The 14,478-nt window shown below is 58.5% G+C and overlaps 3 protein-coding genes across 11 annotated transcripts; 1 reads left to right on the top strand and 2 right to left on the bottom strand.

Moving 5' to 3' along the window:
• Positions 1-528: 528 nt before the first annotated feature.
• Positions 529-2,477, bottom strand: NDUFAF3 (NADH:ubiquinone oxidoreductase complex assembly factor 3). Of its 5 annotated transcripts, none has more exons than XM_072941243.1 (6): positions 2,365-2,382; positions 2,110-2,233; positions 1,571-1,661; positions 1,292-1,484; positions 1,060-1,126; positions 529-965 (listed from the first exon to the last, which is right to left on the bottom strand). In XM_072941243.1, exons 3-6 carry the CDS (start codon positions 1,645-1,647, stop codon positions 670-672), a joined length of 633 nt encoding a protein of 210 aa, XP_072797344.1. In that variant the 5' UTR covers positions 1,648-1,661; positions 2,110-2,233; positions 2,365-2,382; the 3' UTR covers positions 529-669. The 5 variants fall into 5 exon arrangements, with proteins under 5 accessions (XP_072797344.1, XP_072797343.1, XP_072797342.1 ...); XM_072941242.1 differs by lacking the exons at positions 2,110-2,233; positions 2,365-2,382 and adding an exon at positions 1,968-2,103 and having other exon boundaries at positions 529-786; positions 865-965; XM_072941241.1 differs by lacking the exon at positions 2,110-2,233 and having other exon boundaries at positions 2,365-2,477.
• A 50-nt stretch (positions 2,478-2,527) lies between these two features.
• On the top strand, positions 2,528-7,542 carry DALRD3 (DALR anticodon binding domain containing 3). Of its 4 annotated transcripts, none has more exons than XM_072941236.1 (13): positions 2,737-2,868; positions 3,174-3,246; positions 3,959-4,684; positions 4,766-5,061; positions 5,204-5,460; positions 5,545-5,624; positions 5,709-5,837; positions 6,181-6,251; positions 6,357-6,418; positions 6,506-6,588; positions 6,680-6,859; positions 6,936-7,049; positions 7,140-7,542. In XM_072941236.1, the coding sequence occupies exons 3-13, from the start codon at positions 4,520-4,522 to the stop codon at positions 7,410-7,412; spliced, it is 1,710 nt and encodes a 569-aa protein (XP_072797337.1). In that variant the 5' UTR covers positions 2,737-2,868; positions 3,174-3,246; positions 3,959-4,519; the 3' UTR covers positions 7,413-7,542. The 4 variants fall into 4 exon arrangements, with proteins under 4 accessions (XP_072797336.1, XP_072797337.1, XP_006196343.1 ...); XM_006196281.4 differs by having other exon boundaries at positions 3,174-4,684; positions 7,140-7,208; positions 7,304-7,542; XM_072941235.1 differs by lacking the exon at positions 2,737-2,868 and adding an exon at positions 2,528-2,656 and having other exon boundaries at positions 3,174-4,684.
• A 46-nt stretch (positions 7,543-7,588) lies between these two features.
• WDR6 (WD repeat domain 6) lies at positions 7,589-14,453 on the bottom strand. Of its 2 annotated transcripts, none has more exons than XM_006196282.4 (6): positions 14,247-14,453; positions 8,913-11,394; positions 8,726-8,809; positions 8,514-8,630; positions 8,293-8,411; positions 7,589-8,195 (listed from the first exon to the last, which is right to left on the bottom strand). In XM_006196282.4, exons 1-6 carry the CDS (start codon positions 14,344-14,346, stop codon positions 7,735-7,737), a joined length of 3,363 nt encoding a protein of 1,120 aa, XP_006196344.1. In that variant the 5' UTR covers positions 14,347-14,453; the 3' UTR covers positions 7,589-7,734. The 2 variants fall into 2 exon arrangements, with proteins under 2 accessions (XP_006196344.1, XP_072797334.1); XM_072941233.1 differs by lacking the exon at positions 14,247-14,453 and adding an exon at positions 14,048-14,216.
• Between the last annotated feature and the right edge of the window lie 25 nt (positions 14,454-14,478).

The raw sequence follows: 14,478 nt of genomic DNA, 5'->3' as shown, positions 1-14,478 counted from the left end.
GTGGGGCTCTACAGCTGCCACCACCACAGATACAAACACAACACCCTTTCCAGGAAGAGTCTCAGGCCCTGAGATAAGGGTGCTCTGGAAGTAGGGGTTGGTACTAGATTCAGAAAGTTCCCCTGAAACAGCGCAGACCAACCAACTCTGGCTCCCTATGGTTTGGGCTCATACTGAGAATCAGTATGGCTGCTTAGGAAGGGTCATGGAATAGTCTGTGGGGCTCTGGACTAGCATCCACAGGGTCTCCCGCTAGCCCAAAGCTTAGCCACGTAGGACCAGGTTGAGACCCACATACTTGTTCTCTAACTTGAATCTCTAAAGGACATTATGGAGAAAAGCACTGAGGTCCCCTCAAATCTGCATGTGAGCAAACAGATCTGGTTTAGAACAGGTGCCTACACTGCCTCCTCACTCTTGAGAGGGAAGTAAGTATAGATGAAAAGTTGACTCCTTGGTTTCTTCAGAATCCTGACCAAGAACCCACTGAGCCATCAGCTCCTGGCCAGCAGCACACCAAGTACAAAATCAGAAAAGTGGATTAAATTATTATTGCTGGCAAGCAAAATAAATATTTACAGCACCAAAGGGGAGGGACTAGTGAAAGCTTTGGAACCCCTGCGCTCTGCAAAAGATGCCAGGGTCCTGGACAGGTCAGTTCCTGGTAGTTCATTCTGCAGCTTGGGGCAGAGATGTGAGTGGAGACCCTCCAGGTGGGGGTATGAGAGCAGCTCCTGTCACTCGGCCTTCATGACACAGGAAGTTGAAAGTGGCACAAGCATTGGGCTGCAAAAAGAAAGCCAGCATCAGCTGGGCTAGGGCTAGGCCTGGGCTCTCCTCAGCATTCCCAAGTCCCGGACGTACTGTGTCCTGCACTTCCACAGCGATGCCCCGCCGCCTCATGGCTCGCAGCACCTCGGACTGCAGCCGCTCAGTACGGTCTCCAGTGCCCACCACAACAATCTCTAGGGAAGGATGGGCATGGCTAGTCTACAACCAGGTTTGTCGAGAGGGTGGCTTTCTGGGGCTTAGCACCTCAGCCCTCCCCTCCACCAGTACCTATTCGGGGCTCCAGCATCCAAAAGAGAGAGAAGCTTTCTTCGGTGATGTCCTGGTGGGAACCTACCTGTGTGGGGAGGAGGCAAGTTAAATACAAGTCCCCGTAGATTTCCCCACAGACCCTCCATCTGCACCACAGCGGGGCAAAAGGAAAGCCAGGTTTGCCAGGGAGAGAATCGGGGCAGGTCTGTGACTCTGGCCCTTGGTTTCCTCATTTCAGGGAAGGGCTCACGTTCCACTGCACCACAGACTGCGGGAGCAGCGCGCAGGGCCCAAACACACGATTTCCGTTGACCGTGAAGCCGCGGCTGTTGTAGCTGTCGATGTACATGGCGTGCGGGGACTCGCGCTGCAGCAGAGAGATGCGCGTCCGCTGATACAGCTCGTCATCCGCTGGTGTGAGCCGGTGCCCACGCCGTGGGACCCTGCGGAGAGGTATGGTCAGACTCCAGGGGGTGGGGAGTCGTCGACCGTTGGGGCGGGTGGTCTGGGATGCTCCGTCTGGACTCACCATGGCAGCTGCGCGGACGGCCAGCGAAGGGCAGGTCGCGCGCCGCACAGGTTTCGAAGGACGAACGGGGCGGCCATGGCGGACCGGCGCGCTGAGAGAATGGCGAGGGGTCAGCGGGGCCGTGGCGGAGCCCAGCCCAGCGCGGCTACAGCGCCCCCAGCGTGGCGGAGGGCACCGCGCAGCTCAGCCGGCCCAGCGCGGGAGAGAGGAGAGCCAGCCAGGACCCTTGGTTTCAGGAGGGCGCGGCTCCGATGTCTGCACCTGCCGTCCGCCCCGCCCCGGGCCCCCGAAGGCCGTCCTTGGGGACCCGGAAACCAGGTGGCCCAACCGCGGTCTGACCCGCGGCGCTCAGCCGTCACGCCGGGCTCCCGGGGTCTTGGACGAGGCGGCCGAGCACCTGTTCGAGTCCCGCACATCTGGCCAGGGCGTGGTGCCAGCCTCCGAGCCTCTAAATCCCAGCTTTGGGGCGTCGGATTTCGAGGGCGGGGCGAGCGTCTCTGATGTCCCCCTCTCGCCCCCGAGTCGCGCCCCTCCCTAACCGTCACCCGCGCGACCGTTGGCGTCGCCGCCGCGCGTCGCAAGGGGCGTGGCTGCGCATGGATTGGCTTCTCCGGAGCGTGAGGAGGCGTGGTTGGGTGGTTTTGCCCTAAAATGGCTCCAACTCTGCGGACAGAGCAAACGGAAGCGGACGCTGTGGAAGATTAGTGGTACTTGGTCTGTTGGGACCCAGCGGGCCAAACCGGACCAGACATTCAACTAGACAGCGCCTGGAGCATCGCCCCGCCCTCGCTCACCTCGCTTGCGTCCCGAGAATCTCCCGCCCGCCGTCTTGAGCCGAATCAGAAGGCCTTCTGCCTCGAGAGTCGCTGGCGCCCGCGCCGGTTTCGGCAACTCCGCGCGCCCACTGTGTGGTACCCTCAGAAGAACGTTGCCGCGTCTGCTACCCTCGGGGCCCGGCGGGCGGGAGGCTCGACACAACTGAGGACGGTCGCAGTGGATTTCCGGGGGGTCCCGTCGCCGCCTGGTGGCCCATTGGGGCCCCTAGCACTCCGGGTGCTGGCACCGTCACCGGACAAAGGGCCCCGGGTGCGGGGGTGTCCCCAAGGCGGGTTTACTTCCTCTCGGGCCCCATGGGCACGTTTCCCTCTTGGCTGATCTCAAAGCCCGCCCGGCCACCGTCACCGCAGTGGCCCTGACTGCATAGAACCAACAGGACTAATCCTACCCCGTGGATCTAATGCAGACCGGGATCTGTTCCCAGGGGAGGCCCCCACCATGCCTGTTGTTTGGGGGCCCAGGTGAGCGGCTCTCCCACTAGACTAGATTTTACCGCCTACTCCTGGGGCCGCCTCCTGGGACTAGGAATGAGGGGATTTTGATCTGGCCCCGGGGCGAGGGATCCCCTGCTCCCCCACCCCCCCACGGCTGGACAGCGGGCAACGGAATCCCAAAAGCAGCTGTTGTCTCCAGAGCATTCCAGCTGCGCTTGGATTTCGTTCCCTGCTCTCCTGCCTGAGCAGCGTCCTGGCCCAGGTGGGGTGGGCTATCCCCTGACCCCCAGACATCATTTATTGGGTCGCTCTGGTCTCCGTCCCTCCTTCAGGTACGCCCTCAGACTGCAAGCGACGGGCGTAAACGTCGAAGAGCCTGAGCGGCTGTCATCTCTGGAGCCCGAGGTAACACTGGCGAGGGAGGGACGACCCAGGGCCTCCGGATAGGGCGGCAATGGCGCTGAGTCCCACAGGGCCTCCCCAGCCCGCAGCTCGCTAAAGATAGCCCTTCACTTCCTGGGGTAAAACCACCCCCAACCGTCTTCATACACCGAGACTAGCAGCTATCTCCGGGTCGTGTGCCTGCGGCATGGAAAGCGCTTTGGAATGACACGATCACTCCCGTTGAGTGGGCACCCAAGAAGCCATCGGGAATGTCGTGTCCGCCCAGTGCTCTTTCGGCGCCTCCCAATAGGGCCTTGCATCCCTGGCTCAGAAGGGGGCCTTGCCAAGGTTTTCCTATCCCTCGGATCCTCTCCTTTGTGAGCTCTGGGCACACAACTGCTCCAGGGCAGAGATCACGGGTTTTCCAGTGCTCAGCTGCATCAGGTTCAGTCTTCGTTAAAGACAAGAGAGAAAAGGGGGATTTAAGTTATACCTAAGTGAAAACATTCAGGAGCCCCCGTGGGACAGCAGAAACAGCTTTCTCGCTGGTAGAGGAGTGGGATGCTCTGAGAGCTGTTCTTAAACTGGTCCCTCTCATGGTCACATTGTGTAGTTGACCCACAAAAGCTTGTTGCCTAAACCAGGAAGTGGGAGAATCTCTGTTAACGTACACCAGGTGAGAGTAGCATTAAAAGAATTCTGGAAACCATCATGATAGTTCTAATTCCACCAGATTCAAGAGGAGAAAACTGGCAGTTCTACCAGCGGGCATTTATTGGGAATAAAGACAACGCGTATCTCAAAGGAAATAACCTGAGACCGCAGAACACAAATTCTTTTAAAAATTTATTTTTTCAGTAGGTCGTCAAAATGGCTTTAATGTTTGCTACCCTATTTCAGTAATAATTCATTTGGAACTTTTGGCGTTTTTATCATGTGTAAGATGGGAGAAATGAAACGTTACCACAAATACATAGCTGTAAGACTTAGATAGAGAAAAGCCTTGAGTCCCCACCGAGTCGCGTGGATTCTGTCCCCGGTTGCGAATACGGGTGACGCCGAGAGAACCCGAGGCCTGGAGCGGACTTCTAGATTTCGGACCTGGAGCCGGGCCAGGCTAGTGGGCTACGTGGAGGGAGAGCTGGGGCAGTAGGTCGAACGTGGTCGCCACGGCTCCTTCTGGCGCACCTGTCCACTCCGGAACCGCAGCCAAGTCCCCGCCCCAACCAGCGCTCCTCCCGGAAGTTCAACATCGACGTCTTGGTTCCGGTTCCGCTTGCTCCTTCCGGTCGCTATGGCGATGGGGCGCCTTGGGGTCGAGGAGACGCTGGAAGCCCTCAACGCGGCACTGGGTCCAGGCGGCCCCGTGTGGTTCAAGGAGACGCGCGCCCGTCACTTGCGTGTCCGAGACTTCTTTGCGCCGCGGCGCGCGCTACGAGCACGCTTCGGTGACGGGCAGGTAGGCGCGGGCCGATGGGGGACGTGCGGCCCAGAGTAGCTGGGGGCGCCGCGACCCGCTCACTACCTTGTCTTCCCGCAGGTCCCCGAGCGCGTGGTTCACGCCATCGCCTGCTTGCAGGGTCCCGGTGTGGCCCCGGTGCTGCGCTGCGTGCCGACTCCCACGGGGTTGGCTCTCCAGCTGCAGCGGTCCGCCGTCTTCGAGCGCGTCCTCGGCGCCGTAGCCGCCTATGCGGCCCCTGCCGCGATCGCTGCACCAGGCCGGCGCGTCGTCCTGCACTGCCCAGCGCTACGTGGCGGCCCTGGCGTCCTCCGCCTTAGCCAGCTGCGTGCCGTGCTTGTTGCCGATCACCTGGCGCGAGCTCTGCGCGCTCATGGGTAAGCGGGGACGCGGGCCATAAAGGAGAAGGCACGCCGCCGGTGCTACAGAGCCTCGCGGGCGGGGGCGGGCCGCAGTGGGTGGGAAGTCGGGGAGAGCTGGGCCCGGGGCTCGAGCTGAGACGGCCACCTCGCTTCGCAGAGTGAGTGTGCGCCAAGTGCCTGCTGTGCGGGATCCGCACATGCCGACCTTCCTGCAGCAGTTGCGGGTGGACTGGCCTGTGGCCTCAGAGAGAACCGCGACTGAAGCCCTGAGGAGCCGCGCGCATGCGAAGCTCACCTCTGCTGGTGACTCGGGAGCTCTGCTCCCTGGAGCCGTGGGCAGTGTGCGCCTGAAGGAGCTGGTAGATGAATGGGGACACACAGCTGGCTATGACCCCAACCTGGACAGCTGTCTGGGTAAGACCCAGACCCTAGCAGACCCAGGAATTAGGTGGGCCCTGCACTCACTACTAGTCCCAACCCTGTGTGTTCTCTTCGCAGTGACGGAGGATCTGCTGTCTGTGCTGGCTGAGCTGCAAGAGGCTGTGCAGCATCGGCTTGAGGAGGGCTCCCCAGGCATGGTTAGTGACTTACTCCCCACGCTGTTGGCCTTTTGCAAACCAGGTGTTTTGTGTTCCCAGCAGTGACTGGCCTACTCTATTTAGGCTGCGGCCCCAGACACTGGTGCAGAGGGTTACCTGGTTGTCCACGTGGTGAGCTGTGAGGAGGAGTTCCAGCAGCAAAAGTTGGACCTGCTTTGGCGGAAGTTGGATGACCAGGCTCCTCTCAGACAGGTTAGTGATGGTGGAGCTCCCCTCACTCACTTCAGAGGGCCCTGGAAACCCACCAGGGGGCCTGTTAGCTGATGGGTCTAGAAGGTGACACTTGACCTGGGGGAATGGGCAGGTGCAGCAGGTGCTAGGAGAAGGTGCAGCCTGGAGGAATAACCCAGAGAATGTGGAAGAGTAGGTTGAGGAGGCTGGCCTGTTTCCTGAAGGCCCAGGCTTGAGGTGGAGGCCCCTAAGCCTGGTGGTAAGGAGCTGGGGGGGAGGGGGGTCTAGGAAACAGATTGAGCTTCCTTGAGGTATTGCTGGCAGGTATTGCCAAGTGGCTGAGCCCCTGCTGTCTTCCTGACAGAAGCACCTGGTCTGTGGTCCAGTGAAAGTAGCTGGTGTACCCGGCACCGTGACAGCCCCTGAGTACTACGAGTGAGTGAGTAAGGCCAGAAGGAAGGCCACTGAGCCAAGGTGGTTGAAGGGAGGGGGGTGAGGCTTTGCCCACTGGCCTCCCTCTCACTCTTTTTTAAAATGCAGGCTGCGGCACGCCCAGGTATGCAAGACGTCAGCACTGAAGCATGGCAGGGACCTGGCACAAGGTGCGCCTGGCAGACCGGGCTGTGCTTTGGGTAGGGACAGGTCCTCTGCACCTGTCTCTGGAGACTGACTGATCCATACTTTCTCAGACCCAGCCTGGACAGAAATCTTCATGGTTCTCTCTGTGGCAGCCATTAAGTTTGAGATGCTTAGCACAGCTCCACAGAGTCAGGTGAGCCTGAGTGCCCAGCAGGGATAAGGCTGGGAGGCAGGGTGTGTGGTGGCTGTCCTCTCTCCCTGCAACTGCACCCCTCATTCCTCAGCTTCTCCTGGCCCTGACTGACAACATTTCCACGAAGGGTACCAAAAGTGGCACCTTTGTCATGTATAATTGTGCACGTCTCGCTACACTCTTTGAGGGTTATGAGTGCAGCATGGAACAAGGTCTGTACCCAACTTTCCCACCTGTGAGCAGTCTGGATTTCTCCCAACTACATGATGAGGTGAGTGCCCTTCCTGGGGAGCTGGCACATACAGGAGGCTGGGGCCTTTCCCTCCCATCACCCTTGTCCCCCACAGGGTGAGTGGTTGCTGCTCTTCAACAGCGTCCTCCCCTTCCCAGACCTGCTGAGCCACACAGCAGCCCTGGCCTGCACAGCCCCGGGGCTCCACATCACAGCACGCACAGAGATGGTGAGGCAGAGAGGACCAAGACAGACTGCATACACTATTTATTCTGGTCTGGGGCACAGAGACAGGCCAGTGACTCGTCTCTGTCTCTAGGTTTGCAAGTTCCTGGTACAGCTCAGCATGGATTTCAGCTCATACTACAACCGTGTACACATCCTAGGGGTAAGCACACAGCAAAAGGGGGTAGGTACATTGTGGGGGGGGGGCGGTGCAGGGGAAGTAAAGGATGAGACCAGCAGGCCCCCTCTCTCCTTTAGGAGCCTCGACCACACCTGTTTGGTCAAATGTTTGCCCGTCTGCAGCTTCTGCGGGCTGTGCGTGAAGTGCTCCACACTGGGCTGGCCATGCTGGGTCTCCCTCCACTGAGCCACATCTAAGGCCACAGAGGCCCCAATAACTGGGAATGTCCACAAAGTCATCAACTGAAAGAGAAACCCCCCACCAGATTTTATTAGAGACCTGGAGCCAAAATAAACTGGCTTGATACAAAGTTTTATTCTGTTGTGGGGAGCGTTGGTCTGCACAAGCAGCAGTCTACTCACCTCCAGGTCCTGCTCTGAAGTCAGGAACCCGCGGCTGCCTCCTCCTCCCCTCAGTGCACACTGGGCATGGGCACAGACAGTCACTCCTGCACCATCCTGTCTGTGAGCAGGCCCCATGCCCAGCACACCGGCCACCGCGGGACACCTCAGTCATACCAGTTGTAAACCTCAAGACCCTGGCCCCCAAGAGCACAGCGGTGGCCAAACTCAGGACTCACGGGCCAGCAGTCCATGTCGGCCACATCTGGTACGTGATACACTGTACTGTTCATGAAGGTGGGCTCACCATGCCCCAGGCGCCAGAAGGTCAGCCGTTGATCGATGGAGGCTGAGACCATGAGGCTTGGGCTTAAAATCTTGAGGCCAGTGACGTGGGCAGCATGTGCACAGGGAACAGAATATTCCTCTAGCACTTGCAGCTGGGGCACCAACTCAGCACCTCCCACAGCCTCTTCCAGCTCTGGCATCTCCACAGCGAGCACAAAGACATGGAGGGAGCCATCCTCACTGCCACTGGCCACGAGATGACCCTCACGAGTGGGCAAGGTGTGCAGGCTGTTGACACCACAGCTGTGTGCCTGGAGGGTCAGGCAGGGGGTGCCCAGCCCTGGAGGAAGAAGATGGCAGTCAGGGCCCAGTCTGCCACATGGGTGAGTGCAGCGGGGACATGGGGGGACAACCACAGCTTTATTCTAGCTACTCACGGTAGGGAAGCCCAGGGTCCGTTGGAGACTCCAGGGCAGTGGAGCCATGGTCCAGCACAGTGGTGAGATCCCAGAAGGCCAAGCTGCCGTCCGTGGCTGCACTGCACAGAAACAGCCTCCTGGCAGCCAGGGAAGGGCAGCTGGGTCAGTGAGGAGGGTGGGTGGAAAGCAAAAGGAGCCCCCACCCAACCCATGAAGGACTACCATGCAGCCATTCTCACCGCCGCTGATTGGGTGCCTCATGTGAGAAGGAGTGGACCTTGAGGACACACCGCTTGTGGTGGAAGGTTTCAGCCAGGAGCTGCAGCTGCCGCCCAGAGTCCTGCAAGAGAAAGAGCCTGGGGGGGCGGGGGGGGGGGGCCCAGCTCACAGCCCATTCTGGACATCCTTTGGTCTCCTTTGTCTCCCAGCCCCCTTGGTCCTATATTCTCACCTCACTGCCCCATCACTACAGGCTGCAGCCACAAGGGGACCAAGGCCAGGCTGATCAAGCTCACATACGGCGAGGGACATGTACCTGCAGGAACAATACATAGCCATCAGGTGACACCTGGGCACAGCTACACAGGGCTTGCCCTGCATGCTCCCACCCCATGCTCCTCTCTGGCAGGGTTCCTCACCTGGTCTCTGGGTCCACTTTGATCATCCGGTGCCGATTGCGCTGCCGGTCCCAGTACTCATCCAGCCGGTGGGATGACAGGTGCATGACATGGCAAGCAAGGCGGCTTGGGGTGCTGGGGTCTGGGGTGACCATGATGCTGAAGCAGTGCATCTCAGCCCGGCCCCCCGCAGACACCACATGGGCAGTCAGGCCTGGCCGAGGATCCTGAGGGCCACCTGGGGTGCTAGTGCCCCACACAGCCACTGCACGCACGGAGGAGATATGGTTGCAGACAGCTGTAAGCGCATGGGCTGAGCCAGTGACTGTGGGGAGTGCCAAGACACAGACAGTAGTGTCCTCGCTGCTCGTGATCACGATGTCGATCAGGCCAGGCCCCTCACAGCTGGGCTCCAGGTGGTCAGGCTGCATGAAGCTGGGCACCCCAAATTCAGGCCCCAGGGTGATGGTGCCCACACGCTTTACGCAAGTGATCTCACGGCCATGCAGGCTCTCTCGTAGAATCACATGTGGCCGGGTGCACCCACCCAGAGCCCGGTACAGCATGACATCTCCATCCTTGAGGTAGGCAAAGGCCATAGCTGCCTCGGTATCAGAGAAGGCCCAGGAGCGATGCCCTCCACCACAGTTGATGATGTGCAGTTTCTCATGTGAGCGGGGGCTCCACACCACAAACTCATTGGCATGGAAACCCAAGATGACCATGCTTCCATCAGCCACCATACGGACCCCAGCCACCCAGTTCATGCCTCGACAGGACTTCTGCCGTAGGACTGGCTGGAGTTGGCCACCTCGCACAAAGAGCTGGTAGTAGGCACCATCCCGCCCTGTGGTGTACACGTAGCCACCATAGCAGGTCACCGAAGTCACACCCTGCTTCCCATGCAGAGAAGGGAGGGTGGACACAGGGCCCCATTCAGCCAAGGTGCTCTCACACCCATCACTGCCACTACCTGCTCCAAGTGCTCCAGTACCAGCCCCAGCCTTGCCTCCAACCCCAAGATCCTTGAGCAGATCTGGTCTGGAGGGGAACAGCAACACGGAGCCCCTGCGGTCCCCACACACCAGGAAGTCGCCCGGGGGCAAGAAGGCACTGCACGTGTGCCATCTCTGCTTACTTGGAGGTAGCAGGTACCTGCAACGTTCCTTGACAAATATAGCCTTGCCGGTGGGTGCAGCAGAGATCTCTAGGCAAGCCACCACGCCACCAGGGCCTGATGCCAGCAAAAGGAGCTCCTCGTAGCCACGCAGGGCCCAGCTCAGGCTGTGCACCTTCCCGTGGAACAGGGTCAGGTCCACAGCTGCAGTTGGAGTGTTGATGGGGACAACCTTGACACAACCCTCCCCATTGGCCATGGCACACAGTCCGAAGCCCTCAGGACCAGGGGCTGCCTCCAGGAGGCAGTAGGACTGGAAGCGCTTGTCCTCCAGCAGCTGCTCCCAGCACTTGACCTCGAGGTCATACAGGTACAGGGCCCCCGCATCTGTCACTGCCAGTACTCGCCATGAGCCAGCCAGCGTCACAGCCTTAAGGGCACCTGGCCTGCTACTGGACTTAAAGCAGAGAGCCGAGACCCCTGAACCCGGGTGCCCACGCCCCACCAGGTGCCACAGACGGATGCCTGAGTCGTCCCCTCCAGTGATCACCCAGGCCTGCCTTTCATGGGCAGCTATGGACCGGATCCCACGGCCCTGGTGGCCCCGAAAGGCCTGGAGGATTTCGCCTTCATGGCTCCACACCAAGCAGACGCAGTCTTCTCCTGCACTGATAAGGTAATTCTCTAGGAGCTTGACCTGCCATACACGGGCGCTGTGCCCAAAGCAGTGCCCAATATTCTGCACCCGACCCCCAGGCACTCGCAGGTCACCCACCTTCCAGAGGCGAACACTTCGGTCTTCTGAGGCCGTGGCCAGCAAGCCCTTGCTTTCCAGGTATGACATGCTGAAGATGACTCCCACGTGCCCACTGACCCGGCGGTCGGGGGCTACAGGCTTATTATCTATTAAAGCGGCTGCTGGGTACCAGACCAGGAGCTGGTTGGAAACGGCACCCGCCACTATGGTCAGCTCCTTCCAGGTGTCTCCAATCAGACAGGCTGAGGAGAGGGTGCACCTGTCCGTGCAGGGCACGTCCTGCAGGATGCACCCTACCACAGGGTCGTATAGCACCACTGAGTTGTGGCCCAGTGCCAAGGCTATGTTCCCCTCAAGCCAACGTGCATCCCAGATCCAGTCAGACATGTTCCACAGGCCAGAGCGCCAGAGCTCTCGGAAGCGGCCCTGCCCCCAGCTAATTTTTACAATTCGGAGTCCCTTGCTTCCAAATACTGCCACCATGGCTTCCGAGTCAAGGTCTCCGCTGGGTTCTGGTCGCACCCGAAACCCATGGATAAGATAGTGGCCAAGCAGGTTCTGCACTCGTTTCATCATCCGCAGATGTCCACCAAAATCCAACGTGTACACCAGGACATCTGGCCCCTCACCTAGACAGAGGCAAAGAGCCACATCAGAACCCCTCACCCAACTGATGAGCCATGAAGAAGAGACAGGGAGCAGGGAAAATTCTTAGTATGTAGCCTGTGAATGCCTTACGTCACTCAATCCTGCAGGCCTGAACCTTAGAAAATCCTTGGTCTCCGCTTCAGCTGTACTTTCAGTGCTGACTTTCTGATCCCCTGGTCAGTCGCATTCAGTCTCCTCAGCCCACCTAACTTCTCATGCTTCAGACAGGAACCCTCTCAGCTTTAGTCCCCAAATCCTTGGTCTCCTTTACCTCTACATGCCTTCCTCCCCCTCCCCCAGGGGAGAGGTGGTCCCAGTAAGGCAGCCTTTCTACCTTGGGGCCACAGCAGAACCCTTCCTGATTTCCAGGAGCTTCTCTGTATCTCTGAAGATGTGAGCATGTTCCATATCAATAGGGAGAGGCAGCCCACACTCCTGTGACCCTCTGCTGCCACTTGGCTGCCCTGCAGGCACCTCCCACTCTACTAGCTTCCAGTTCTCTCTGCTCCTCATCCGATCAGTGACCATTACCACCCTCTGCCCACTCCCCAGCTCAAAACCGGGAAGCCCATTCCTCTAACTTCTCATATCCTGTCTCCAAGTTCTGCACATTTCATTTTCTAAAGAGTGCAAATCCCACTACAGTGACTTTGGTTCAGGACATCACCTCAACCTGAGATGACAGCAGCAATCCCGCATGCTATTCCCAGCTGGCAATCTCAATCTTTTGACATTCAATAAACATTTATTGAGCATTGATTATAAACCAGACAATGAACTATATGCTGGAGTAGTGAATAAGACCTTGCTCCTGGATTGGGCAGACATTAAACAATATCACACGAGTAAACATAATTTTGGTTAAGTTCCAGGAAAGAATTATACAGGTTGCTTTAAGAATATAAAATGGGAAAGTCTACTCCAGTAGTTTGCAACAATTTTTCCCCCAAAAGACATCTGGCAATGTCTGAAGACAGTTTTAGTTGTCACAACTGGGAGGTGCGCTGTTGGCATCTAGGAATGGAGGCTGGGATGCTGCTAAACATCTTACAATGTACAGACAGTCCCACACAAAATAATCTGATCCAATATATCAAGAGTGCTGAGACTGAAAAACCCTGGTCTAATCTAACCAGACTGGGTGACTGTCAGGGGAGGCCAACTTGAGGACATTTAGGCTGAGGAATCAAGGATCAGCAGTAGTTAGCCAGAGGGAAAGCAGACAGGAGGGAGAGGGGGTGAGCCTTTCTTGGTAGAGGAAATAGCGAGGGTAATGGCCCTGAGGTGCGCAAGAGCTTTGGGTAGAACAGGAAACAAAGGGCTCAAGGATGGGCTAGAGAGAATGCTACTGAGGTCAGAGACAGTGCCATGGCCTCAAATGATGGCAATAAACATAGAAAAATAGACAGATGCCACATGTATTAAGTACAGATCAACCAGACTGGCTTGGGGGAGTGAGGTCAATTCTTAGGCTTGGGACACCTGAGTGGCTGGTGTTCCCCTAATGAGCTGGAACACCCCCACAGGGGTAATTCAATTTGTAGGCACCTATGCACTTAAGCCTGGCGCACACAAGAGAACAGGGCTCGGAATTCAGATTACAGGTACAGATTACATGGGTGGGATTTGAGAACTATCAATATAAAAGTCACTTTGGAAGTCACAGGAATAGGCGAATTTCCTTTAGAGCTTTCTAACCTGTTTCCCAAGCCACTCCCCCGCTTAAAACCTTTCAGTGGGGCCTCCCCACCGCCATTAGGGATAAAGGCAGATCTAGGCCTAAAATGGTCAGGCCTCTTCATTTTTCCAGCCTCTTCTCCTAGATCCCCACCCCTGCTGAAGCCGCACAAGAATTCCGTTTCCCACAAAGTGACAAATTCAGTCTCAAGACCTTTGGCATGCTTACTCTCTGCCAGGAACTCACCCCTTCTCTTCTAGCTTCTAGTTCACCCTTGCGGTTCTTTGGGTTTCTCCCTAGCTATCCCCTTCCTCCAGGAGTCTTAGGGGTGCAGCTCACAGTAAGAACCCTGGGCTCCCAGAGCTCCCACGGCAGATCAAAACTAGGCCGTCTCTCGCCCCATCCCCCACCCCTACAGATCTGTCCCTCTTAGGATTGAGAGCAGCCCACTGAAGACTTGACAGCCAATGCCCTGCCTCGGGACCCTTAAACTAAGCAGCACCATCATCGGTCCCTAGTGGCTTCTAGTCAGGACTCAACTGCTCTCCAGGGCTCTGCCACCTCAGATCCCTGACCGTTGCTTCCGGAGCCGACCCTCCTCGGAGGGGCACAGACATCGGATTCCTGGACACCAAACATCTCGGGAGGGGCCTGAGCCTCCGCCTTCCCGAGCAGTGGTCTCACCCCACATTTCCCGCGACCCCATGCTGGTCAGAGGCTCTTCATCCCCGCCTTCCAGTTAAGAGCCTCAACCACCGTCCCCTCCCACAACAGGCCATGCTCCCGGCCCTGGACCCGCCCACCTGGGGGAGGGCGGTGCTCATCACCGACCTCCCGTCACGTTCTCTTGCGGGAGACCAAGCCCCTGCCCAGATCATCGAAGCGGCCACTGGCGTCTCTCCCTCCCCTTGCCCCGCCGACTGCATTTCCCCGCACCTTTCCGCCGCCCCACCCACCGCGTCAGCCGCAGTGTATGAAGGGCCTCTGTAGCCCTTTGTTTCCTGGGCTCCTCTGGCCGGGCCTCAGTCCCGCCATCTCTCAGGCTCCCGCCCGCCGCCCGTCCTCTTCCGAGCATCCCTTTGTTCTCAAGCCCCTTCCCCAAGCAAGCCTTCGGTTTCTCCTCCGCTAGGGCGCGCGCCTCAAGCCAACGCTCACCCGCCAACAGCCGCTCCCCAACGCATTCCAGACCCGTGACCGGGAGGAGTATAAGCTCCGAGGTTGCCCGCGGCCAAATGTAGTCCGCGTAAGCGTCCATGTCGGTCCCCGAGCCGCTGCAGCTGCCACCGTCAAGAAAGGAGGCGAGCTCTCGCGAGACAAGCCTTCCCGCGCGCCGCGCAGCCGCTCTACAGCGCCCGTAGCAACAGGTAGCAGAGGCAAGGGGCGCCCG

The sequence above is a fragment of the Vicugna pacos genome, chromosome 17, assembly GCF_048564905.1.
Source record: "Vicugna pacos chromosome 17, VicPac4, whole genome shotgun sequence".
In the NCBI taxonomy this organism is placed as follows: Eukaryota; Metazoa; Chordata; class Mammalia; order Artiodactyla; family Camelidae; genus Vicugna; species Vicugna pacos.
This window is presented reverse-complemented; position numbering and strand designations above follow the sequence as displayed.

Excerpts from the sequence above, each read along its gene's own strand:
- NDUFAF3 (XM_072941239.1), bottom strand. Across the intron at positions 1,127-1,291 it reads AGTCTGTGGTGCAGTGGAAC|GTAGGTTCCCACCAGGACAT; the intron begins GTGAGCCCTTCC and ends CTCCCCACACAG. Across the intron at positions 966-1,059 it reads GATGCTGGAGCCCCGAATAG|AGATTGTTGTGGTGGGCACT; the intron begins GTACTGGTGGAG and ends ATCCTTCCCTAG.
- DALRD3 (XM_072941235.1), top strand. The coding sequence starts at position 4,520 with ATGGCGATGGGGCGCCTTGGGGTCGAGGAGACGCTGGAAGCCCTCAAC. Across the intron at positions 5,062-5,203 it reads CGAGCTCTGCGCGCTCATGG|AGTGAGTGTGCGCCAAGTGC; the intron begins GTAAGCGGGGAC and ends CTCGCTTCGCAG. Across the intron at positions 6,860-6,935 it reads TCTCCCAACTACATGATGAG|GGTGAGTGGTTGCTGCTCTT; the intron begins GTGAGTGCCCTT and ends TGTCCCCCACAG.
- WDR6 (XM_006196282.4), bottom strand. The coding sequence starts at position 14,346 with ATGGACGCTTACGCGGACTACATTTGGCCGCGGGCAACCTCGGAGCTT. Across the intron at positions 8,810-8,912 it reads AAAGTGGACCCAGAGACCAG|GTACATGTCCCTCGCCGTAT; the intron begins GTGAGGAACCCT and ends TTGTTCCTGCAG. Across the intron at positions 8,412-8,513 it reads GAGGCACCCAATCAGCGGCG|GAGGCTGTTTCTGTGCAGTG; the intron begins GTGAGAATGGCT and ends CCTGGCTGCCAG.